This window comes from Aethalodelphis obliquidens, unplaced genomic scaffold (genome assembly GCF_003676395.1).
Source record: "Aethalodelphis obliquidens isolate GAN/ISIS:26980383/991018 unplaced genomic scaffold, ASM367639v1 scaffold7, whole genome shotgun sequence".
Lineage (NCBI taxonomy): Eukaryota > Metazoa > Chordata > Mammalia > Artiodactyla > Delphinidae > Aethalodelphis > Aethalodelphis obliquidens.
The window spans coordinates 67538867-67565561 of record NW_020837951.1 but is presented as its reverse complement, the minus strand read 5'-3'; the positions used below and the strand labels follow the sequence as shown (position 1 = coordinate 67565561).

The 26695-nt window shown below is 41.7% G+C and overlaps 1 protein-coding gene across 2 annotated transcripts in view; it reads right to left on the bottom strand.

Annotated features, from left to right (window-relative positions):
* ADAMTSL1 (ADAMTS like 1) overlaps positions 1–26695 on the bottom strand; it is a 470361-nt gene that overhangs the window by 33839 nt on the left and 409827 nt on the right. For both annotated transcript variants that reach the window (XM_027105928.1, XM_027105929.1), the window contains 3 exons: positions 10508–10720; positions 8527–8707; positions 5100–5307 (listed from right to left, as the gene is read on the bottom strand). In XM_027105928.1, coding sequence (XP_026961729.1) covers positions 5100–5307; positions 8527–8707; positions 10508–10720 — 602 coding nt within the window. The remainder of the gene's footprint in view (positions 1–5099; positions 5308–8526; positions 8708–10507; positions 10721–26695) is intronic.

The window sequence follows — 26695 nt, the reverse complement described above, 5'->3', positions numbered from 1 at the left end:
ACTAGATGAGAATTTGCATTTTTAACAAGATCCATAGGTGATTCACATTAAAGCTTGAGACAAACTTGCCTAGAGGGTTCTAGAAGAAAGAAAAAGGGGGTGAAGAGTGTTAGAGAGGAAGGAAGGAGGAAAGACCTATTTTTCTGTCTTTTAGGAAAAATAATCACTCAGCATGATCAGTGTGCACGTATATGCCCTTGAGTGACTTCAGTGATACAATGCAGAAACATCTCCCATGTGTAGCCAGATCTGTTCCCAACTGTAATTTCACAAACTGCCAGTAAGCCTTGAGGGCCTAGAAGCAGAGCTGCCTTGGGCGGAATGAGAGCTATCAGAAGTGGGCTTTTCCAGGTAGGAGAAAGATGATATCTCCCAGGCATGGGAGCAAGGGGGAGCTCATGCCTCTTTGACTAAGAAGCACATGTATTAGGTCACTGGAAATAAGGGGGGGTTGGTAGAGGCCCCAAAAAGTAGCCTCCGGCTGAGCATATTGATTTGCCAGTGTTGAGCATCATTCCCAGGCTCACCTGGGACACAAATGGCTTATAAGTTGCAAATGAATTCTGTGGTCACATTTTCCCCAAATAACATTTCATCTTCATTAGAGATGACCACAGTGTGTTAACTTAATAGGATGTTCCAAGTGATTGTTTTCCAAATAACACACTTCAGGGTTGGGATGAGGGAACATGAATGCAGTAATGTGTAGATACCAGTTCCAATAAGTTCAAGTTGCCAACTGCCCCCAAGCATTCAGTCACACTATTTCATAGAGTTACACAAATAATTTTGAGCTGTGTGGTTGCTTTGGCATGTCCTCACAGGCCAAGTTTAATGGTATGTTTCAGATACTGACCATTCGGAAATTATGCCTGACCAATCAAAACAGTTATCCTACCACTTAGCACGGGCCTCTGACAAACCACAACAGTTGTTCCCACATAGTTGGTAGGTACCAGCTGATAATCAGTCCTGGCAGGCAGCTCTTAGATGCTCAGTAGGTCTCCAGTAAGTTTTGAACCCAGACTTTAGGAAAAACAGAGTATATACAATTATATCATTTCCCTCAAGCACCACACCAGATTTTTTTTTTTTGGTGCCAACAACATTCTAAAACAGAGAAGGAGTCAGATGATGAATAGGACAACTATGCTTTGTCTAAATAGAGGCCCTATCTACCTGCACTGGGCAAAATCTAGGCCTCTAATTACAAATGGGAGTTCCTGACTTGTGTTCAGTCCCACCTGGCCCAGAAACAATGACCTGGCCCAGAAATGATGACAGCACCGCACACTGCACCCTTGGCTGCTTCTGTCATGGCCTGGTGTGTGTCACAGCTCAGGTTTGCTCTTCCTAATGAAGAACCTGCAGTTTGTGTTGGTCTTTCTTTTCAGTTATAACTAAAACATAAAATTTCCTCTCCAAATGGAGAGTTACTGTGGTTCCTCCCTCCGTCCAGCTGAGCCCCCATTTATTCTCTCTCTTGAGCTAACCTGGGACTTTTTTGGTTAACCTCCAACAGGGAACTGAGAAAGGAGTTGCTGGTAGCAGCTAGGCTTCAACTCTTCTTGGCCTGGAACAATGGCTCTCTACCCTGACTGCACATTAGAATCACTTGGGTGGCTTCTAAAACATGCCCATGTTTAGATCCCTCTCCTGAGCAATTGACTTAGAGTCACTGGAGAAATTTCTTTAAAAGACCAATGTCTAGCAAAGGCACCACCAAAAAGGAAAATTATAGGCCAATATCTTTGATGAATATAGATGCACAAATTCTCAACAAAATGTTAGCAAACTGAATCCAGCAACACATAAAAAATATCGTAACACCATGACCAAGTGGGATACGTCCCAAGTTCACAAGGATGGTTCAGCATATAAAATCAATCAATGTGATAACACCACATAAACAAAAGACAAAAAACACATGAACATCACAGTAGATGCAGAAAAAGCATTTGACAAAATTCAACACCCATTCATGATAAAAAAAAAAAAAACCTCTTACCAAAGTGGGTATAGAGTGAACATATCTCCAGATAATAAAAGCTATTTATGACAAACCCACAGACAATATAATACTCAATGGTGAAAAGCTGAAAGCCTTTCTGCTAAAATCTGGAACAAGACAAGGATGCCCACTCTCACTTCTTCTATTCAACATAGTATTGGAAGTCCTAGCCACAGCAATCAGACAAGAAAAAGAAATAAAAGGTATCCAAATTGGGGGGACTTCCCTGGCAATCCAGTGGTTAAGACTTCACCTTCCAACTCAGCGGGTGCAGGTTTGAAACCTGGTCAGGAAGCTAAGATCCCATGTGCCTCATGGCCAAAGAACCGAAACATAAAACAGAAGCAATACTTTAACAAAATTCAATGAAGACTTTAAAAATGGTCCACATCAAAAGAAATCTTAAAAATAAAAAGGTATCCAAATTGGAAGGGAAGAACTAAAACTGTCATTATATGCAGATGATACGATACTATATATAGAAAACCCTAAAGACTCCATACAAAAACTACTAGAACTGATAAATTCAGCAAGGTAGCAGGATACAAGATTAACATACAGAAATCTGTTGCATTTCTTTACACCAACAACAAAATATCAAAGGGAATGTAAAAGAAACAATACCTTTTAAAATCACAACCCCCAAAAGAAAATACTTAGGAATAAGCTTCACCAAGGAGGTGAAAGACTTATTCGCTGAGAACTATAAAACATTAATAAAGGAAATTAAAGATGACTCAAAGAAATGGAAAGATATCCCGTGCTCTTGTATTGGAAGAATTAATATTGTTAAAATCGCCATACTACCCAAAGCCATCTACAGATTTAATGAGATCCATATCAAATTACTCATGACATATTTCACAGAACTAGAACAGATAATCTTAAAATTTACATGGTACCCTAAAAGACCTAGAATTGCCAAGGCAATTCTGAAGATAAAGAACAAAGCAGGAGGTAAAACCCTCCCAGACTTCAGACAATACCACAAAGCTACAGTAATCAAAACAGCATGGTATTGGCACAAAAACAGTGGATCAATGGAACAGAATAGAGCGCCCAGAAATAAGCCCACACACCTAAGGTCAGTTAATCTTCGACAAAGGAGGCAAGAATATAGAATGGGAAAAAGACAGTCTCTTTCAGCAAATGGTGCTGGGAAAGTTGGACAGCTGCATGTAAATGGATGGAGTTAAAACACACCCTCTCACCATACGCAAAAACAAACTCAAAATGGCTTAAAGACTTAAAACATAAGACACGATACCATAAAACTCCTAGAAGAGAACATAGGCAAAACATTCTCTGACATAAATTGTACAAATGTTTTCTTAGTTCCATCTCCCAAGGCAATAGAAATAAATACAAAAATAAACAAATGGGACCTAATCAAACTCACAAGCTTTTGCACGGCAAAGTAAACCATAAACAAGATGAAAAAAACCTACAGAATGGGAGAAAATATTCACAAACACTGCGACCAACAAGGGCTTAATTTCCAAAATATACAAACAGCTCATACAACTCAACAACAAAAAACAAACAACCCAATCCAAAAAATGGGCAGAAGACCTAAATAGACCTCTCTCCAAAGAAGAAATATGGATGGCCAATAGGCACATGAAAAGATGCTCAACATCACTAAATATTAGAGAAATGCAAATAAAACCTATAGTGAGGTGCCACCTCACACCAGTCAGAAGGGCCATCATTAAAAAGTCTACAAGTAACAAATGCTGGAGAGGGTGTGGAGAAAAGGGAACCCTCTTACACTGTTGGTGGGAATGTAAATTGCTACAGCCACTATGGAGAACAGTCTGGAGGTTCCTAAAAAACTAAAAATAGAGCTACAATATGCTCTAGCAATCCCAGTCCTGGGCACATATCCAGAGAAAACAGTACATGCACCCCAATGTTCACTGCAGCACTATTTACAACAGCCAGGACATGGATGCAACCTAGATGTCCATCAACGGATGAATGGATAAAGAAGATGTGGCACATATATACAATGGAATAGTACTCAGCCATAAAAAAGAAAGAAAGAATGCCATTTGCAGCGACACGGATGGACCTAGAGATTGTCATACTGAGTGAAGTAAGACAGAGAAAGACAAATATATGATATCACTTATTTGTGGAATCTAAAAGAATAGTATAAATGAACTTGTATGCAGAACAGAAATGGAGTCACAGATGTGGAGAACAAACTTGTGGTTACCAGGAGGGAAGGAGGGGGAGGGATAGATTGGGAGATTGGGATTGACATATAGATGCTACTATATATAAAATAGATAACTAATAAGAACCTACTGTATAGCATAGGGAACTCTGCTCAATACTATGTAATGAGCTATATGGGAAAAGAATCTAAAAAAGAATGGATATATGTATATGTGTAGCTGATTCACTTTGCTGTATAGCAGAAACTGATAAAACATTGTAAATCAACTATACTCCAATAAAAATTAATTTAAAAAACCCCAAAAGACACATGCACCCCAATGTTCATTGCAGCACTATTCACAATAGCCAAGACATGGAAACAACCCTAATGTCCATTGACAGATGAATGGATAAAGAAAATGTGGTGCATATATACAATGGAATACTACTGAGCCATAAAAAAGAACGAAATAATGCCATTTGCAGCAACATGGATGCAGCTAGAGATTATCATACTAAGTGAAGTAAGTCAGAAGGAGACAAATATCATATGATATCGCTTATATATGGAATCTAAAAAAACGATAGAAATGAACTTATTTACAAAACAGAAACAGACTCACAGACTTGAAAAACAAACTTATGGCTAACAAAGGGTAAAGAAGGGGGAGGGATAAATTTGGAATTAACAGATACAGACTACTATATATATGAAATAAATGGTCCCTATATAAATGACAGGGACCTACTGTACAGCACAGGGAACTCAACTCAATATCTTATAGTAACCTATAATAGAAAAGAATCTGAAAAAGAATAAATATATATGCACAACTGAATCACTCTGCTGTACACCTGAAACATTGTAAATCAACTCTACTTCAATAGAAAATAAAAATTAAAAAAGAAAAAGCCCTCTCACCTGGCCCCAGCTGGAGAAGGCCCACTCCACACATAGCTGTTGGTTACAGGCCTGGGTGTCGACTGGCCGTTTGGCAAGCTGTGTGCACATGTCATTGGACACAGGAGTGGAGATCCCAGAGGCTTTCAGCTTCTGGCAGGTCACTCGGCGGGTCTGGACACCTCCCCCACAGCTCCGGGTACAGGCGGACCAGGAGGTCACCATCCACCTGGAAAGAGGAAGAAGAGTCAGGGCAAAGGGTCAAGCCTTGAGGAGAGGGACGATGCCATACACTCTCAGAAAAGGAGCCCCATGCATCTTCCTCTTCTCACCACACAGCAGCTAATTGCAGGACCATGTCTCTTTTCACAGTATATGCTTGGGGTGGTAGGCTGAAAATCCCCACCCCTCCCCGCCGAGATATCTATATCAAATCCCTGGAACTTGTGAATGCTACCTTATTTGGACAAAGGGTGTTTACAGATATAGTTAAAGATTTTGAGATGAGATTGTCCTGCATTATCTGGGTAGGTGTTAAATACCATCATGTACCCTTATAAGAGAAAGGCAGAGGGAGATTGGACATAGAAAATGAGGAGACAGTGTAACCACAGAGGCAGAGGTTGGAGTGATGTGGCCACAAGCCAAGGGACACCGGGAGCCACCAGAAGCTGCAAGGGCCGAGGAACTGAGTCTCTCCCAGAGCTTTATGGAGGGGGTACAGCCCTGCTGACACCTTGATTTTGGACTTCTGGCCTCCACAACTGTAGGAGATTAGATTTCTCTTGTTTTAAGCAACGATGTTTGTGGTAATTTGCTGTGGCAGCCACAGGAAACAAATACCCTTTGGAATTGCCTAAAAAGGCGCATTGTGAAAGAGTTTTCTGAAGATCAGTTGCCTTTTCTTAACATTGGCCCCAAAAGCCGTGAGCTTGCAGATGACACATTCTGGGAAGACAGTCCTTTAGCTGGTTACGCTGCATTGCAGTTCTGGTACATCCTAATGGCATCCAAGTGTGGGGCAGAGAAGGGACAGTTTCCCAGGGAAGTCAGATCCAAACCTGGGTCGCCCCCTGACCCTGGAGGCGGTCTGGGTCTCGGTTCAGCCAAGTTCTGTCTGCTTGTACTCACTGTTTATTCTACGTCGCCTTAACCCACGTCTCATTTGATTTTGTTTAATCCCTCAGAAACCTACGAAGTTCCTTCCAGCTTTCTGGAGCAATTCCCACGCCCATGAGTCACAGTCCATAGGTCTTACACCTCTTAGAGGGCTGTATACGTGGTGACAGTAGTCGTTCTCAGGATGTTAGCTTCTAACTGCAATTCGGGCCCTCAGAAGTGAGACTGACCAGGACTGAGACAAATGGCTTTCCTCATAAAGCCAAGCTGTAAGCTGGGAAACACTCTGAAATCCTTGGTCTGTATACAAAGGTGGAGGGGTTCTCTTTGGATGTTTGTACCCTGGGCTAATCCTCAAAGAAGAGGGGAAGGGGGTGCAGTTTGGGGAAAAGAGTGAGAAAAAAATTTGGTGCTTTCCAGCCATTTAATTCCATCTAGAGAAAACAATTTGTTTTACTGCCTGAGAAAAAAATTTTTCTAAATGAAGTGGCTGAAACAGCTACCTGGGTCAAAGCGGGACTTCGCAGCGTTATTCAGACAGCCTACGAGGGCCACACTTGTTCGTGTGCAGAGAAGGGGGCTGACGTGCCCAGGAAGCCTGGTGGGGAAACCAAGCAAAGGTGAGCCTGTGGCCACTTCCTGGTCTAGTGGCGCCACATCTGGCTTTCAGGAGAGGTAAGTAGCAGGGACAGGGAGCAAATTCCTCCTGAATCTGGGTCTGTGACTTATTTAATTTGGTGGAACTCCTCTGCTCCATTAGCCCTGGAGAGAGATGACTGCGTGCAGCTTTCCATCTCGCAGGAGCAGAGCCACTTAGGAAACAAGCAGACGGTGTTTTAAAGCCGCTGGGGGCACTGAAACCCAAGCAGACCCAGCCATTGTTTCATCTGCAGAAGTAAATAAGGCTGATTGACTCTGACCATCACCACAGCAAATCAAAAAGTCCCTGGCATGTCCAAGACCTCCTCTTCATTTCACACAGCTTGGCAAGGGCGGTCTTCCAGCCTCTCGTATCCCTGGTGAATGTCAGGCCTGCCTTTCAATCAACTTTTATTTCCAAATATCCATTTCAGCAATTTTTCAGGAGTTGGGGTGGGGGCTTTGAGAAAAGAGAGGTACGGGCTATGTTACAGTTCAGGAAGGGTATAAAAGGACATTAATCATTCCCGTGGAAACCTTCCCGTCAGCAAGTCAAACTGCTGATATTAACAAGTGTGTTTCATATTTCATTGAGGCTGTCCTGGTTTCAGCTGCTTCTTATGACTCAGCTGGCAAAACACGAAGCAGTTGCCTAAGTAGTGGATGAACGTCCCACAGATAGGTAGTAAAGGGGCATTTCAGGACCCAGCCAAGTCTCCCCAGGCTCTGGGCGCCATGCTGGTGCCAACTCCAAGCCCATCCATTATCCCTTTAGCTGCTGCCTGACGCTGGGTGGCAGGGGAAGGGTACTGCTCGGTGGGACTCACAGCTGCTCAAAGCTCGGGGCAGATGGAAGAGGCAGAGACTGTGGGTGTCATTCTGAGCTACATAAGGGACCCAAATGCAGAGAATGGATAGTTGGCCCTTGAACAACACGGGTATGAACTGCACAGATCCACTTACACTTGGATTTCTTTCACGAAATACCGACTACAGTACTACACCATCCGTTGTTGTGGAGTTGCCGATACGGAGCGCCAACTCTCAGGTTATAGGTGGATTTCTGACTGCTCGGGGTCGGCGCCCCTAACCTCTGCAATTGCTCAAAGGTCAACTGTAAACCCCAAGTTGAAGCAACTATGGGAAATGGAAATTTATGTCAACTTTAGCAGAATGCAACCCTTTGTAGAAGAGAGGATAATGTTTCCTTAACTAAATTGGAGTACTGATGAGCACAGGTATTTACAGCTAGAAGAAAGGGGAGGAGTTGGGGTATAGACCAATAGTCACTATCCCTTAAACACTTCAACTGCAAACATGTTTCTTTTCTTACAAACCAACCACAGAGCCAGCTTCTTACTGCAGTGTGGGAGCTTCTCTCTTGCCAGGGCTTCTCTCTTGCTCCTGGACCTTGAACAGACCCTATCAGGCCCTTGAGAAGCCTGGGCAGCCTTTAGCTGGCTGAATAGTGAGGGAAGAAACAGGGAAGGGAGGAGGCTCATCCTGAGGGATGTTTTCTGTGCAGTGGAGAGGCTGGCGGGCCCGGGCCTACAGGAAAGGACGTCAGGTCCCCTCACCTGCACTTAATGTAGCTCTCTCAGTGCTAGACAAGGGCTGGCTATGAACTTGGCTAAAAGTCCAGGCCCATCCTTGGGAGTGGGCGGCCTGAGGCAGCATCCAGCGCACTCACCGGGAAGGGCAGTCTCTCCGGTTGCAGGCGATGGGCTGCACAGCAGGGCGCACCTTCCCTGCGCAGTGGGTGGGGTTGACCTCCGTGCTGTTCAGAAGACACCTCAGGCGGGGCTGCTGAACCCCTCTGTTACCACAGGAGGCTGAGCAGGTCGCCAGTCTGTCCACAGACCACCAGTAATCTATCACAGAAGGAGGATCAGAGGTGAAAAGAAGATAGCATCAATGCCCATGTTATTCCTTCAGCGTGGTGGGGTGGGGTGTGGTAGGAATGAGATGCTGTTATGAAGGAGGCTCTGCCCTGTGGTAGGCTCCATTTCCCACCGATCTAGGCAAGTCACGTGGTCTCCAGGGGCCTCCGCCGGCTCATCCATAGCTCTTATCTTGTCATGCTACTGTGAGGACTGGATATAAAGAAAGTACAGGGCCTAGCCCAGTGCCTGGCACATCGAACTTCATCAGTGGCTGTAGCTCTCGTATTTTTTAACCTACTTCCTAAAGTACTCTTTCCTTCCATTAGTTTACCAGAAAGTGACTTTATTTTTCAACAAAGAGATATAAAAATATCAGAGGTACTTAACAATCATATTTAGAAGTCTATACTGGAGTTGGACTTTGTATATGTTACAGAAAAACAGCCTATCCAGAGAGGCTCACTTTTCACGATGATGTTGGTCAGAAAGGCCATTTCTTTGGATTTTCTATTTGGGGGTCTGGGACTGACTGGTAGGAAAGCTGTTAAAAATAACTGGGCTGGGGCTTCCCTGGTGGCGCAGTGGTTGAGAGTCCGCCTGCCGATGCAGGGGACGCGGGTTCGTGCCCCGGTCCGGGAAGATCCCACATGCCGCGGAGCGGCTGGACCCGTGAGCCATGGCTGCTAAGCCTGCGTGTCCGGAGCCTGTGCTCCGCAACAGAAGAGGCCACAACAGTGAGAGGCCCGCGTACTGGAAAAAAAAAAACTGGGCTGGTAAATTTTGAATGCTTATTTGCACTCAAAAGATTTGTGTGCTACAAATCTTGCAGATAGGCACTGCCTTCTGGTTTTCAGCAGAGAGTGCCCGTCTGGCAAGAAAACGCAACATTGACTTTCCTGTGTGGAAAGTGAGATGGCGGTGGAGGCCTCAGGAAGATCTCCCCCCTTATGTGCTATTCTGGGATGAACTCTGTCCCTTCCCACGGAAACCTCCATTTTAGGATACGTGCAGTAGAATTTTGCTTTCCCTACAAGTATCACACATGGGCCACAGGTAGAACCAGTCTATGGAAAACTCAAAAGCCTCACGTAGTTTCTATAACAAGGCCAGTCTGGGCTCCTTTCCCACTGTTTTGGGCTCATTCACAACCCTTTCTTGGGGCCGTGAATGCCAGGCCCCACCCAAGGGCTCTCTGACCTGCCCAGGTGCCTGGAAGGTGAATGCATGAGCCACGCAGACTCCTCAGTCTGCTCGTGGACAGGCCACAGAGAAGGTGCCAGGAAGGCACTTGGCGTGTGACTGCAGCTGGAGACTTCTGGATGATCAGCGGTCCTGGCACCAGCCCTGGTTCTCCGAGGCAGGGGCAGTAACCACGTAGTTCACATTGAGAGGTAATTTTAAACCAGCTCAACAGAGAAAACTTGTATTTTCTTAGTAGGCAACTTTGCGAGTGTGTGTGTGTGCTCTCTACTAGTTAAACCAGCATAAAGGAAACACATTTGCTTTGCTATATGGTGAGATCTCCTTGGTCCTGAGCAGCAGTAACATGATGAGCAGAAGGGCGTATCTATGAAAGCAGCACTGACTTTTCTGGGTTCTGCTGAGACGGGGGTGGGTGGCTTTTCTGAAGAGCCTCACCCTATGGCAACACGGTTGGGCTTCCATTTGCATGTTCTAAGAACCACTGGAGATCAGAAATCACTTTGTTCTGCTGGAGAATTAGATTTCCAAGTAGACTGTCTTCTTCAAGAAACAAGCCTGGCACCCAACACCTGAAGGGTTTCTTACCTTGGATCACTAAAGAGGCCTTCTGGACGAGCATTCCCGCCTCATTCTGAGCAAGGCAGCTGAATTCCCCTTGAGACCCGCCACTAAGATTTGCAACCCGGAGAATCCGTCCGGCTGCCAAGATATGATGCGTCAGTCCTGTGGTATTGGCAACTGGCTGGTCACCGTGGAACCAGGTGATATTGGGAGTAGGGTGGCCTTTGATGGGGCAGCCTAGAAGGAGAGGTGAGGAGAGGTAAGCCATGGATAAAGCCAATAAGGACACATTCCTGATGAGCTGTCTGACTGTTTCCATGGGTTTTGAGGCCATACCTTTGATGTGGCTTCCCCATGGCATTTTTCTTATGTTTCCCATTCCCAAGCAAATGGGAGATGTTTTTATGCTCTGGATGCTTGGAGGGTGACTGTTAACTCATTCAATTAAAGTAAAAATTCCTGGGGAACACAAAGTACCTATTTTTGTCTATGTCCCCGTAATAACTTAAAAAAAAAATGAAGCAATTAAGATTTACTCATTGGACATTTTCTCAAGTTAATTAGTTCCTATGCCAGTTTTATACTGAAAGAAATCACTTCTTCAAATGCAATGAGTTGGGGGAAAAAAAACCCCACGTACTATATAGTAATAGTTAGGAATCAAACTTTAATTGGTAAATGTCTAACGTCTGCCTCCATTTTACTCTGTGATTTTCAAGCCAAAAATTTTCAACAGAGACTAGGAAAACAATTTTAAACATTGATCTCATTTCTCTATAGGTCAAGAACCTTGGCCTTGACAGCTCTTCTGACAATCAAGCCTGCATTGGACATGTACAATGTCATACTTATTACATAGTCATTGAGCCTATTTTGATACATTAAAATTCCAAAATATTAAACTGAGATACGGTGTCTACTCAAGCCTTTGTAGCATAGAATTAGTAAAATAAACTGATTACAATTGTGAGAGAAAACTCATTACCTCTAAATTCGTACTTGCTGAATTTGCTGTTGTGACCCCAGAAACTTAGCTTCCAGAGGAGATTTATTTGGAGGTTTAAAATGCAAGATAAATCATTCAAAATTAAAGATAGTGGAGGTTTTCTATCAGTTCAGTTAAAAAATATCTATTTGGTGCCTAGTGTTCTGGGGACAGTAAAGCTAGTTAAGATTATCTTCTCTCTTGCAAGGAGATCCCAGCTGGTATGGGATGCAAAAAAGCACACTAATAAAACTGAGATATAAGGCAGAAGATGAGATCAGTGAGACACACAGATGGTCACAGATGGATGTGTGTGCCGATGGATCTGTACAGAGAATGGATTTTCTAACGTTGTTCTGTGTTCTGGGGGCAGCACCGTTAGAATTTTTATAGTATGGCAGCGTCAACACAGGAAAGGTCTTTAAGAGATGATCTAGCTTACTGCCAGAGGAGAAAACTGAGGCCCAGAGATGGTAAGAGACCTTCCCAAGATCAAGGGGGGCAGATCTTCTATCTGACTCACTGTCTTGTGTTCTTTCCCCCATACCTACTGCTTGTCTGGTTAGACACCAACACTTTACTTAGGCATCTTGATACCTCCTTCCTTTGTCTGCGTACTCCCTTCATTCCCTTGCCTTTTTACATTTTCACTGTGGTTGTATAGGTTGAAGAGGTGGGAACAGACTACTTTGAAGAAGGGCCCTGGAAAAACAATGCTAAAGTTGACCCTCAAAATTTCAGTATGGAATATCATGTTATAGGACCCAATTTTTCACTTCTCGCCCTGTGGACTCACTCTGCCATGTAACTTTACAGGGCCGTCCCATGATGGGTGGGCTTTACTTCCCCACCTCCTTACTTTAGGTTTGGCCATGTGACTACTCTGGCCACTAACAAACACTAACAATGAACAATCTGAAAAGGAAATTAAGAAAACAATTCCATTTACATGAGTATCAAAAAGAATAAAATACTTAAGAATAAACTAAACCAAGGAGGGGAAAGACTTGTACACTGAAAACTATAAAACATTGCTAAAAAAAGAAATTAAAATCATAAATGAATGAAAAGATATCTCACATTCATGGGTTGGAAGACAATTTTGTTAAGGTGTCAATACTCCCCAAAACAAACCCAATTCAATCCCTCTCAAAATCCCAATGACTTAAAAAATTGTTTTTGCATAAGTAGAAAAATTCATCTTAAAATTCATATGGAATCTCAAGGGACTCTGAATAGCCAAAACAATCTTGAAAAAGAACAGCAAAGTTAGAGGTCTCATACTTCCTGGTTTCAAAACTTATTACAAAGTTACAGTAATCAAAACAGTGTGGAACTGGAATAAAGACAGACATATAGACCAATGGCATAGATGGAGAACCCAGAAATAAGCTCTTTGTATATAGTCAATTTTCAACATGGGTGCCAAGACCATTCAATGTGGAAAGGATAGTCTTTTCAACAGATGGTAATGGGAAAACTGGATTTCTACATGCAAAGAATGACGTTGGATCCTTACATTAAACCATATACAAAAATTAACTCAAAATGGATTAAGGACCTAAACATAAGAGTTAAAAGTATAAAACTCTCAGAAGAAAACGCAGGGGAAAAGTTTCACAATATTGGATTTGGCAATGGTTTCTTGGATATGACACTAAAAGCACAGGTAACAAAAGAAAAAAATTAGATATACTGGACATCATCAAAATTAAAAGCTTTTGTGTATCACAGGACACTAACAACAGAGTGAAAAGGCAGCTCACACAATGGGAGAAAATATTTACAAGTCATAGATCTGATAAGAGATTAATATCCAGAATATAGAAAAATTCCTACAACTCAACAACAAAAACCACCAACCAATTTAAAAGTGAGCAAAACACTCGAATAGACATTTCTCAAAGATATGCAAATGATTAACAAGCACAGGAAAAGATGTTCCACATCACTAATTGTTATAGAAATGCAAATCAGAACCAATGAGATACCACTTTATATCCATTAGGATGGCTATTATTAAAAGGCAAAAAAGAAAAAAAATTAACTAGAATCGGTGAAGATGTGGGAAAATTACAACACTTGTGTATTGTTGGTGGAAATGTAAAATGGTGCAGCAACTATGGAAAACAATATTGAGGTCCCTAAAAGAAAAGTAAACATTAGAATTACTGTATGATCTAGCAACTCCACTTCTGGCTATATACCCAAAAGATCTGAAAGCAGGACTTGAATAGATATTTGTACACCAATGTTTATGGCAGCATTGTTCACAATAGCCAAAAGGCGGAAACAACCCAGAGTTCCATCAATAGATGAATGGATAAACGAAATGTGATAAATATATATGATGACTATTATTCAGCCTTAAAAAGGGAATAAAATTCTGATACATGTGACAACATGGATTAAACTTGAAAACATTAATTTAAGTGAAGGAAGCCAGACACAAAAGGACAAATATTGTATGGTTCCCCTTATATGAGATACCTAGAGTAGTCAAATTTGTAGAAGCAGAAAATGGAATAGTAATTACCAGGGGCTGGCGGAAGGAGGGAATGGAGTATTGTTATTATTTTATGGTATGAGTTTCAGTTTGGGATGAAACATGGATATGTTCTGGACATGGATAGTGTGAAGTTGTACAACAATGAGAAGGTAATTAATGCCACTGAACTGTACACTTAAAAATGGTTAAGATAATAAGTTTCATGTTATGTATATTTTGCCATAATGAAAGAAATGAGGCAAAAGCTGCGCTGGGTACCAATTTCAATCCTAGACCTCAAGAGACCCGGTGAGTTTTTGCTTGTGCTCTTATGCCTTTGCCATCACTGAAGAAGAACATGCCTCGACTGGCCTGATGAGCTCAAGTGGAGGATTAGAGAAATGTGGAGAACAGCCAAGTCACTCCAGCCAAACCCAGTTTAGATCAGCTGAACTAAGTAAGAGCAGTAAGAATAAATGATTGATGTTTTAGCCACTGAGTCTTGCATTTATTTTAATGCAGAACCTCTTTTTTTTCAGGGGTTGGGTGAGGTAGCTAACTGATACATTTAGGGAGTAGGGGCTTCCAGAGCTCCTTGAGCCATGGATCCAAGGCTTCCAGTAGGGTGGAGTTTCTCCCTGTATACTGACCCAGCTCTCACCTGACCTGGATCTTCTCAGGTACTCCGAAGGAGCAGGCTCCCTACATGCTTCTGGTGGCATCTAGGCATCTATATGCCATGAGGTCCATGGTGGTGTCACTGTACTCCCGTTATGAAGTGGGTGTGAGAATGGCCTTGGGGAGAGGTGTATAGAAATCAGTCCACTGGGGACCTCCAGAGACCAGCAGCACCCACTCCCTCCAGCCCAAAAATGTTGCCTGGAGTCAGACATGGGTTTCATTTTCTAATAAGAGGCAGGAAAGCTGTACGTTTGTTTAGGCATAGCATGATTTCAAAAGTGAAGCTTGAAACAAGTACAGCTTTTCAGACTTGCTGAAACAGACAGATATATGTCTTCCTATCACATCTGCTTTAAAGAAAAAGAGGTACCATATGCTGTTGAGATGCTGGCTCCGTGAATCCTTTCGTTTGGTCAGTGTGCATGGAGCGTGGTGAGGCTGACTAGATTCCAAATTGAAAAATAAGAACCTTGCTATTCCCAAGGAAACAGGAGATACTTGGCCAGAGAATCTCTCATATTTAGCTCTAGTCTTTTTTTCCCAACTCCATTAGGACTGATTTTCTGAGACACTATTTAGGCAGGAAAAGGAGTGGTAGCAGCTACAGGCTATTTTCTATGGCTGATAAAGTTACTTATCTAGGATCCAGAAATCTTAGTTAAATAAGTAGTACATTTACATAACAATTACATTCAAAATCCTTCCTCTTTCCTGGAATCAGAGGCCAGAATGAACAGCCAGGATACCTCTCTTAGCCCATCGGGGTCTTGCATCTTGGATATATTTCCAGGGTCTTCTAGCTTGGTGATCCTAGTTGAGGCATGAGGGCTGCCATGGATATGGTGTTCTTGAAACTCAATTTGAGAAAGACTCTTGAGTAGCAGTGACTAAGACTTTGAGTCTTTGAGAGGCTGCCTTCATAGTAATCCCTCTCACTCTGAAACCTATCCGGGTGAAGATCTGTTTTGTAGAAAGTTTTTAAAGGAAAAGCAGTTTTGTTACTTTCAAATGCAGTTACACAGATACATGACTCTCAAGGAGAACTCTAGATTTTGAAAGGGCTCTTTGGCTTCTGTTTTCTAATCTATAAATGAGAGCTTTAGATTTAATCAATACTTTTCAAGCTGATGTTCCTTGGGGCCCTAAAGTTTTGCAGAGGTATGGGGGAGGAGGGTGGGGAACCTTGATAGGGAATCTGCATAGATGGGGCTTTGGGGTCTCCGTTCCCATATTACTCATAGCAGAATTACCTATCAGGCTTCTGCATAAGAAGATTCTTTTATTGGTAACCAGTGAATTAGATGATTTTTAAGGTGCTTTTAGGTTCCAAGCGTTCTCAGCATCATCTCAAATTCATCATTCTCACCCCTCTTCTTCTCAGATAGGGCAAAGTAGACTTAGTCAATCTATATTGTTTAGGTCAATATGTAGTGAAATTGAATTGTGCCAGTGAAGTGCTCCTGGAAGAGAAGTTATATATGGAGGTTATTCAGGATTAAGATAAGCAGAGATAGTAGAAGAGGAGGGCAGTCTAGAAGATACAGTATGAGCAAAGGTGAAAAGATGAAAAACTGGTGATGTGTCTTTGAGAAATGACTGGTTGACTTGACTGGAACATGGAGGACATAGATGATGCTGGCATGGTGGGTGAGAGATACAATGGGGAGGATCTTGAAGGCCAGAATCTGGTCTTTTGGGAGCCCCTGCAGGTTTCTGAAGATGAGGGGGTGATCTAGGTTGGCTTTTGAAGAATCAGTAAGGTGGTTCTTTCCAAGATGCACTGGCTTGAGAGAAAGGAGAAGCTAGGATATCAGTTCAGAGGTGACAAGAAATGAGACATATTTGCAAAAGTAGCTCTGACAGGATATGAGGAGGATGGGGGTAGAGACAAAGAAGAGAAGCTAAAGAGACTGGAACACTAGTGGGATTGTTAACAGAAGTAGGTAAATCAGGAAGAGAAGCTATTCCTTATTTCTACCCCTAGAGATGAATGTTTAGTTTTAAGCATATTGACTTTAAAGGTTGTGACAGAACCAAAGGATGGAAAAATCCATTGAGATGATAAAGATAAAAATGGAAGTTAGTTAGCGGTAAGAACTGGAGATAGATTTTGGGAACCAGTCTCATAGATTTATGGAAGGAGTCTTCAATGAAAAGAGGTCAGGTCTCAGGACAAGACAGTGGGAGAATTCTAACATTCAGTGATTGAAGAAGAAATAGGAGATATTAAAGGGCTCTGTGGGATAGGAGAAAAATTGAGACCATGTGATGTCATGGGACTCCAGAAAGGAAAGGGATTAAACAAACAGGTTGTTAGCAAATAATTGATTTATATAAGAATTTGTGGAATGAATGAGTGGTTTCATTTTTTTTTAATGGAAATAACTAACCAAACATATTCTTTCCACAACCACTCTCCACCCCATGTGCCCAGGTAATATAAAGGTAAACTTCATTCCAACTCACGTTTGAGTGATCAGAAATTTCAAGTTAGTGGAATTGGAAATAAAAGTGTTCTGTATAATCAGAACATACCATTCAATGCTATGTTCACATATTTCTTTATTTAATTTAAGAGAGAATTTACCTCTGGGTCTTGAATCTTTAGAAGTGTACCAACAACTGTGTTATTAAGAAAATAAAGGATTAAAGAAGAGGGTGAATGAGAATGCTTTAAATGTTGCAAAACAGGAACAGAGTAGATCTCGGCCAGAAAACTCTCAAAACAACTTGACTAGGGATTCTAGCATCCAGTAATGGTGAATAACTAGGTTGGACTAGTCTTAAAATTTAAACAGCAGCAACAACAACAACAAAATAAACGAAACAACAACTCTTGGAAAGCAGTGAAGAGTGACCAAAAGCAATGGCAGAAACAGAAGGGGAGTCGTCCTAGAAACCCAGGAACTGCAACAGGTGGGATTTGCTACCTAGTGGCTTTTTGCCTGAGGAAATTCCTCAATCCCCAGATGGCCCAGATTGCTGGAAAATGTATAGCTTCATTGTCTTGAGATGTCAGAGGACAGTGTCTGGGGGCTGTTAGAATAGCTGGAAAGTTAAGGGGGGAAATCCTTTAAGATAAACCTTAAAATCTATGTAAGTCCTGTCCAAATTCTTTTTAGCAGACCCCAGAGGAACCCAGCAAAAGAGCATCAGCTAGAAGCTGCCAATAGAGTGGAGAATTCAGTCGGTGCCCACTGCAGGGAAGACAGAAGTTGGAATTTGAGCCCAGCCAAATTAACTGCCTTTTAGAACAAAACCAAACACTCTTCATAGGAACATAACAGAATGCCAAGTCTCTCTAGTATATCATCTATAATTTTCATTATACTGGGTTGGCCAAAATGTTCGATGGTTTTTTCCCATTAGATGGCTCTAGTAGCACTTAGTTGTCTTTAACTTCATTCAAAACAAATTTGTTAGATTGTATGTGACAGCTGTCATATCAGCGTGCATTTAAAAAAAGTTACCAAAATTGGTGAATTTTTGTGTAGCCATTTTAATATTGTAGAAGACAAAAAGCAACATTTTTGGTATATTTTGCTTTATTATTTCAAGAAAGGTAAAAATGCAAATGAAACGCAAAAAAAGATTTGTGCAGTGTATGGAGAAGGTGCAGTGACTGATTAAACATGTCAAAAGTGGTTTGTGAAGTTTCATGCTGGAGATTTCTCGTGGACGATGCTCCACGGTTGGGTGGACCAGTTGAATTTGACAGCGATCAAATAGAGACATGAATTGAGAACAATCAGTGTTATACCATGAGGGAGATAGCCGACATACTCAAAATATCCAAATCAAGCACTGAAAATCATTTGCACCAGCTTGGTTATGTTCATGGCTTTGATGTTTGGGTTCCACGTAAGTTAAGCGAGAAAAACCTTCTTGACAGTATTTCTGCATGTGATTCTCTGCTGAAACGTAATGAAAACGTTCTATTTTTAAAACAAATTGTGATGGGTGATGAAAAGTGGATGCTGTACAATAATATGGAACGGAAGAGATCATGGGGCAAGCAAAATGAACCACCACCAACCACACCTTCATCCAAAGAAGGTGATGTTGTGTATATGGTGGGATTGGAAGGGAGTCCTCTATTATGAGCTCCTTCTGGAAAACCAAACAATTAATTCCAACAAGTACTGCTCCCAGTTAGACCAAAAGCAGCACTCGATGAAAAGTGTCCAGAATTAGTCAACAGAAAGCACATAGTCTTCCATCAGGATAATGCAAGACCGCATGTTTCTTTGCTGACCAGGCAAAACCTGTTACAGCTTGGCTGGGAAGTTCTGATTCATCCACCATATTCACCAGACATTGCATCTTTGGATTTCGATTTATTTAGGTCTTTACAAAATTCTCTTAATGGAAAAAAATTTCAATTCCCTGGAAGACTGTAAAAGGCACCTGGAACAGTTCTTTGCTCAAAAAGATAAAAAGTTTTGGGAAGATGGAATTATGAAGTCGCTTGAAAAATAGCAGAAGGTAGTGGAACAGAAGGGTGAATATGTTGTTCAATAAATGAAAAATGTGTCTTCTGTTTTTACTTAAAAACTGAAGGCACTTTTTTTGCCAACTCAATACAGTTAAGAAACACTAGATAAGAAAAAAATGTGATCCATACTTAATAGAAACAGCAGTCAACAGAAACCAGTCCTGAGATGATGCAAGTGTTGTAATGAATGGACAGTGACTTTAAAGCAGCTATATAAATATGTTTAAGGAGTTAGAGGAAAGTCTACTCATAATAAATGAAAAGATGGAGTATCTCACTAGAGAAGCAGAAACTGTGGAAACAAATTCTAGAGCTGAAATGTGCAAAAAATGAAATGAAAAATTCACTAGATGGGCCTAACAGAAAATTGGAGATGACAGGAGAAAGGGTCAGTGAACTTGAAGATAGGTCAGCAGAAATTATCCAGTGTGAAGAACAGAGGGAAAAAAGACTGAAGGAAAATAAACAGAGCTCCATGGACCTGTGGGGAAAAGTTTAATATATGTGTAATTGGAGCCCAATATGGAAAGAAGAAAATTAGACAGAAACATAGAAGAAATAAAACTATCAAATCTCCCAAATTTTGAGAAAACCATAAAGTTTCAATAAGGTTAACAAACACCTAGGAACATCATACTCAAAGTGATGAAATTAGCAGATTAAAAAAAATCTTGAAAGCCATGATGGAGTAATAAGGACTGGGTTTACTCTCTTGCCATAAATAACTAGAAAACTGGACAGAAATGTATGAAATGGCTGTTTTCAGACATTAGATTACAGACAGTAGAGGGCTGTGATCCCTGAAAGAAGAGAAATAGATTACGTGAGCCTGGTGAATTCTCTGCCTTTCTGCCTGGAGGTACATTCTGAGCTGCAAAGTAGGGAGGATGTATTAGTTTCCTAGGTTGCCAGAACAAAGTACCACAGGCTGGTTGACTTAAGTGACAAAAATTTATTGTCTCACAGTTCTGGAGTCTAGAAGTTTGAGATCAAAGTGTCAACAGTGTTAGCTCCTTCTGAGGGCTGTGAGGGACGGTCTGTTTTATCTATTCTAGCTTCCAGTGGTTTCCTGGCAATCTTTGGTGTTCCCTGGCTTGTAGATGCATCACTCAAATCTCTGCTTTCACGTTCATGTGGAGTTCTTCCTTGAGCGCATGCCTATCTCTGTGTCCAATTTTCTCCTTTTTATAATGACACCAGTAAATTAGATGAGGGCCCATCCTAATGACCTCATCTTAACTTGATCATCTGCAAAGACTCTGTTTCCCAATAAGATCACATTCACAGGTACTGAGGATGAGAGATTTCAGCAACCTTTTGGGGGGACACAATTCAACCCACATCAGAAGACTATCCCAAGCAGAGCATGACAGTCTGGACTAATTAACGAGACAAAGAACAGAGTTCAGTGAGGTTGAGGCAGCCGGAAGTTGAGCAGAATTCTGGAAATGAGGGCGTTACGTAGAAAAAGGGCCCCAGAAATATGCATAACTTCCTCTTGAGTCTTTGCCCAAATGAAGATGTACATGCATAGAGTGAAACTCTAAAAGATTGACCAAAGATCAGTCAGGGAGCTGTGAGTTTCCTATTTCCCAAAGCTCAAGTAGGGCTAGAAGGGCTTCAAGTTCTGACCAGCCAGAGTGCAACATCCTTGTTCATCATCAGAGGAACTCAGTAGAGATCCCCGAGGAGCCCTAGGGTAAAGGTCACTATAGACCTGCTCTAATCAAACTTAAGAACAAACTTCAAAAAGATCGAATTTAACTTTGAATAACTTAACTGCTTAAGAGAAGAAAATCCAACAATCACTAGAAGAAGACAACAAAATCCAAACACATCATGATATAAAATTTACGTTGTTTAGCTTTCAATCAAATATTACTTGTTAAGTCAAGAAGCAGGAAAATGTGACCCATAACAAAGACAAAAATCGGTCAGTGGAAACGTATCTAGAAATGATAGGGATGATGGAATTAATAGACACGGATATTAAAACGGTATTAAAAATAAGTTAAATATTTAAAGGAAAACATGTACATAGTAAGAAAGTGGAAGTTATAAAAAGAATCAAATGCACTTCTAAAAACGAAACATATTTTATGAAATGAAAAATTCACTAGATAGGATTAATAGAAGATCAAATACTATAGAAAAAATATTTGTGATATTAAAGATGTAGTAATAGAAATTAGCCAGAGTGAAGCAAAGAGAGAAAAAGACTGAGAAAAAAAAAATCAAGTGGTCAAACATATGTTAGCCAAGGATGTGGTTACATGGGTATATCTGCCAAAATTGGCTAAAATTTGTGCATTTTAATAATTGTAAATTTTACCTAAAAGAATAATTGAGTAGGGATGGGCGTGGGAAGTAGGTGGGAGTACAAATAAAATAGGAATGGCAGGAAGTTGTTTTTTGAAGCTGGGTGATGAGTGCACGGGGTTCTTTATGCTGCCCTGTTTACTTTGTATATATGTGAAGTTACCCGTAATAAAAAAGGGAAAAAACATGAAATTATTGATCATCAGAAATGACTCAGTGTCCAAAAAATTTGTTTTTCACATATTCTGTTTATTCAGCTTTATGCTGCTTCTTTAAAATTTTAACAAATTTTTAAAAATTGCTGTTCCAGCCTGCTATTTGCAGATGTTTACTCAAATATTTTATAACCTGCCCAACTTAAAAATTCCTGCTGGTAGAGTTGCTAAAACAATCCTGAAGGAAAAGAACAAAGCAGGAGGCATAACCCTCCCAGACTTCAGACAATACTGCAAAGCTACAGTAATCAAAACAGCATGGTATTGGCACAAAAACAGACAGATGGATCAATGGAACAGAATAGAGAGCCCAGAAATATACGCACACACCTATGGTCGATTAGTCTTCAACAAAGGAGGCAAGAATATACAACAGGAAAAAAAAAAAAACCATTCTCTTTAGCAAGTGCTGTTGGGAAAGTTGGACAGCCACGTGTAAGTCAATGAAGTTAGAACACACCCTCTCACCATACACAAAAATAAACTAAGAATGCCTTAAAGACTTAAACATAAGACATGACACCATAAAGCTCTTAGAAGAGAACATGGGCAAAACATTCTCTGACATAAATTGTGCAAATGTTTTCTTAGGTCAGTATCCCAAGGCAGTAGAAATAAAACCAAAAGTAAACAAATGGTACCTAATCAAACTTACCATCTTTTGCACAGCAAAGGAAACCATAAACAAAATGGAAAGACAACCTACAGAATGGGAGAAAATATTTGCAAAAGATGTGTCCAACAAGGCCCTAATTTCCAAAATATATAAAGAGCTCATACAACTCAACAACGAGAAAACAAACAACCCTATCCAAAAATGGTCAGAAGACCCAAATAGACATTTCAGATGGCCAACAGGCACATGAAAAGATGCTCAACAATGCTAATTATTAGAGAATGCAAATCAAACTACAATGAGGTACCACCTCACACTGGTCAGAATGGCCATTATTAAAAAGTCTACAAGTAACAAATGCTGGAGAGGATGTGGAGAAAAGGGAACCCTCTTACACGGTTGGTGGGAATGTAAGTTGGTGCAGTCACTGTGGAAAACAGTATGGAGGTTCCTCAGAAAGCTAAAAGTAGAGTTACCATGTGATCTAGCAATCCCACTCCTGGCCATATATCCAGACAAAACTATAATTCAAAAAGATACAGGCACCCCTATGTTCATAGCAGCACTATTCACAATAGCCAAGACATGGAAACACCTAAATGTCCATCGACAGATGAATGGATAAAGAAGATGTGGCACATGTATACAATGGAACACTATTCAGCCATGAAAAAGAATGAAATTGCCATTTGCAGCAACGTGGATGCAACTAGAGATTACCATACTAAGAGAAGTCAGAAAGAGAAAGACAATTACCATATGATATCACTTATATGTGGAATCTAAAACATGACACAAATGAACCTAGCTATGAAACAGAAACAATCACAGATATAGAGAACAGGCTGGTGGTTGCCAAGGGAGAGGGGCCTGAGGGAGGGATGCAGTGGGAGGTTGGGGGTAGCAGATGTAAGCTTTTATATATGGAATGGATAAACAAGGTCCTACTGGATAGCACAGAGAACTATATTCAATATCCTATGATAAACCATAACGGAAAAGAATATATAAGAATGTATATATAGATATAGATATATAGATACAGATATAACTGAAGCACTTTCCTGTACAGCAGTAATTAACACAACATTGTAAATCAACTATACTTCAATAAAAAAAATTCATGCTGGTAGGTTCCCCTTCATTCATTTAGCTCTGTTGAAGTCAGAGATCACTTTCCCTTGTATTGATACTTGTGTCACCCTTGACTGCAACAACTTTAGTGTGGTTGCTTTGTATGGCAGAAACTGCTAGTTATCCCCTCATATCTGCCCTCTCCTTCTTAGTGTACATGAACCCCTGATTTTTACATAGGTACATAGCTGCCTGGAATAGAGACATTTCCCATCACCCCTTGAAATAAGGTGTGGGCCATGTGATTCCATTCAGTGACATGAGAGGGAAAGTGATATATATACCTCCTGGGACATGGCTTTCAAAGAAAAGAACTTGCCTTTCTTCCCCCTTCCTCCATCCTGCCATTGAGAATGTGTATGTGGAGCCAACCACCTGGCTTAGGTGGATGAGGGCAATAGTCCAGGATGACAGAGCAGCAGGAATTTAAAACATTTTTTGCTTGGGTCCCTAGGTGACATGGTAGTTTGCCACACCATGCCTGGAATGTCTTTTTCTGGACTTCTATGTAAGATAGGAATATATTCCTCTCTTGTTGACTGTTATTTTGGGTCTTTGCTGTAGGTTGCTGAATGTATATCCTAACTATGACAATCCTAAATAGTCTTTCCTTACTGAGGCAGCCTCCATCTGCTAGATAGGTTACTGTATTTCCCTTCACATCTGGACACTGACCACAGAGAATATATGTGACTACTCATCTTGGATTGAAAATGCTCTTAGGGGACTTCCCTGGTGCTGCAGTGGTTAAGAATCCTCCTGCCAGTGCAGGGGACACGGGTTCGATCCCTGGTCCGGGAAGATCCCACATGCTGAGGAGCAACTAAGCCCATTCACCACAACTAACGAGCCTGCACTCTAGAGCCCGCGAGCCACAACTACTGAGCCCATGAGCCACAACTACTGAGCCTGCATGCCGCGACTACTGAGGCCCGCGCACCTAGAGCCCGTGCTCCACAAAAACAGAAGCCACTGCACTGAGAAGCCCCCGCACTGCAACGAAGAGTAGCCCCCGCTCGCCGCAACTAGAGAAAGCCCACGTGCAGCAACGAAGACCCAACGCAGCCCAAAAAAACAAAAGAAAAAAGAAAATGCTCTTAGGAAAGTCTACTTTCAATAGGAAAGGGAAAGTAAAGACCAAAGTAAACTAATTATAACTAAAGTGAATGACCAAAATTGAAGGTCATCTGCCTTTTTCATCACAAATCTGTCTTTCAGTGCTTTTAACTGAACACATAGCTTCTTAAAAACTTTCTTTGTACTCAGAATTGGTATCCCCTCAGCACACATGGAGTGCAGGCCCCTGTGCTTTTATGTACATATTTATGTGCATGTCTGTGTGTACACAGTGGCCTCTGAGGCTTGCCAGCAGCAAGAGTCAAAAGAAGGAATCTAACATGAATTCCCACTGTGTATGTTCCCAGTGAATAATTATCCATGTTTCACTGCTAATGAGAAAACCTGGCTTGTCACAGGGGTTCCTTTCTGTCACGGACATTTCTCATTTGTTAAAGTAAGTGAAGTATCAATCATTCTTTGAAGGTGAGCAATCTCTCTGGGTGACATTTGCAAGGACACCAAAAACTGTGCAAACGCATTCCACACCTCCAGAGAGGCTCAATTATAAACCACACCTCTTCCCCTTTGCTTCCATGAACATATTAACAGTGTTTCCTGCAGGGGCTGGCATCTCTTTTTCTGTTTTCCTCGCAGCTACGTGAACACAGACCATTTCCATCCTCCCAAACTCAACGGCCACCCCAGGAAACGGTCCATCAGCAGGGAACGCTAGTGCTCTCTCTACTCAGACCTCGGTTAGTACAGGTCTTGGGTTGGGTAGGTGGCTGAGGGGGAAGCAGTGCTTAGGAAGGCGGCTTAGATCATGAGGGTTCTGGCAGCAAAAAGCCCCTCTCTATCAACCGTTATTTTTTTTTTTAAGAATTGTGTTTTATATATTTTAATGAATTTGTTTTGTTTGTTTGTTTTTTGACTGCATTGGGTCTTCATTGTTGTGCGCAGGCTTTTCTCTAGTTGCGGCGAGCGGGGACTACTCTTTGTTGTGGTGCACGGGCTTCTCATTGCGGTGGCTCCTCTTGTTGTGGAGCACGGGCTCTAGGCGCGCAGGCTTCAGTAGTTGTGGCGCACGGGCTTAGCTGCTCCGCGGCATGTGGGATCTTCCCCGGACCAGGGATCGAACCCGTGTCCCCTGCACGGGCAGGCGGATTCTTAACCACTGTGCCACCAGGGAAGTCCTATCAACTATTCTTAACCAGCGAAAGAAAATATTGCCTTTAGACCTCCATTCCTGGGTCCACTGTGGCTCCACACTGAGCCAGAGCCAGGTATGTGTGAGGGTTTTCCTCCTAGTTTCACCTACTTTTTTTTTTTTTCAATCACATTAACTGGAGAGGGATAGAAGTTTGGAATGGGGGAGATGTGTGCAATAAGAAATCAAATTATATACAAAATTGTATCTGCTGGGAGTCAGTTTAGCTGTCACCTGCCATGAGTTGACATCCCTGATTAAGTCAGATTGACCTCACTGACTTTCTTCCCCATTGTCTCCTATTTCACATGAGTTTCTGGCACTAAAATAGCCTTGCTCAGGGAAACAGGCTGAGTTCAACAGGTGAGGGGAAATAGGGGGATGGAAAACCGGGAGGCCTGGTGGCCCTTGACCTCAACTTCCTTGCACCCTCCGTGGAAGAGTTTAAAGGCGGTGGGATAGGGCTGCCTTTGAGTCTCCTGTCTAGAAAGAGGCTCTGAACTCATGATGGTCATTACTCACTGGATATTTTTGTGGAAGGGCCGAAAGTTAGCAGGAATTCTGGTCCTGCTAAAAGATAGGCAAGCAGCCTGATTTGTGGGCTTCTCTGTAGGAGAGATCAAGCCAACCCAGGCCTTCATTAGCTGCCTGTCACTTACGAGAGTCACACATCCGGAGTTTATTTTCATGAGTTCTTAGCCTTAATGAGCAGAAGGCAAGAGTTCAGACTTGCACATTCTCCCTCCTCTTCTCCCTTCTCAGCCAGACAGCTCAGAAAAAGGCAGCTGAGCTTGAGACATTGATTCTACAGAGCGGACAATATAAATGGACTGAAAGAGGTTCTCAAGGAAGGATGGTTGGAAAAGGGGGATACACCACCTAAAAGAGGAGGAGGGAAAAGCAGTGCTCTAGGGATTTTCACTTATTTAACTGCTATTTAAAGGAGAAGAAAGCTGTGGCAGATTAGGACATGCTGTGTAAAAATATCAGAGACGTGGCATTATTACTTCACG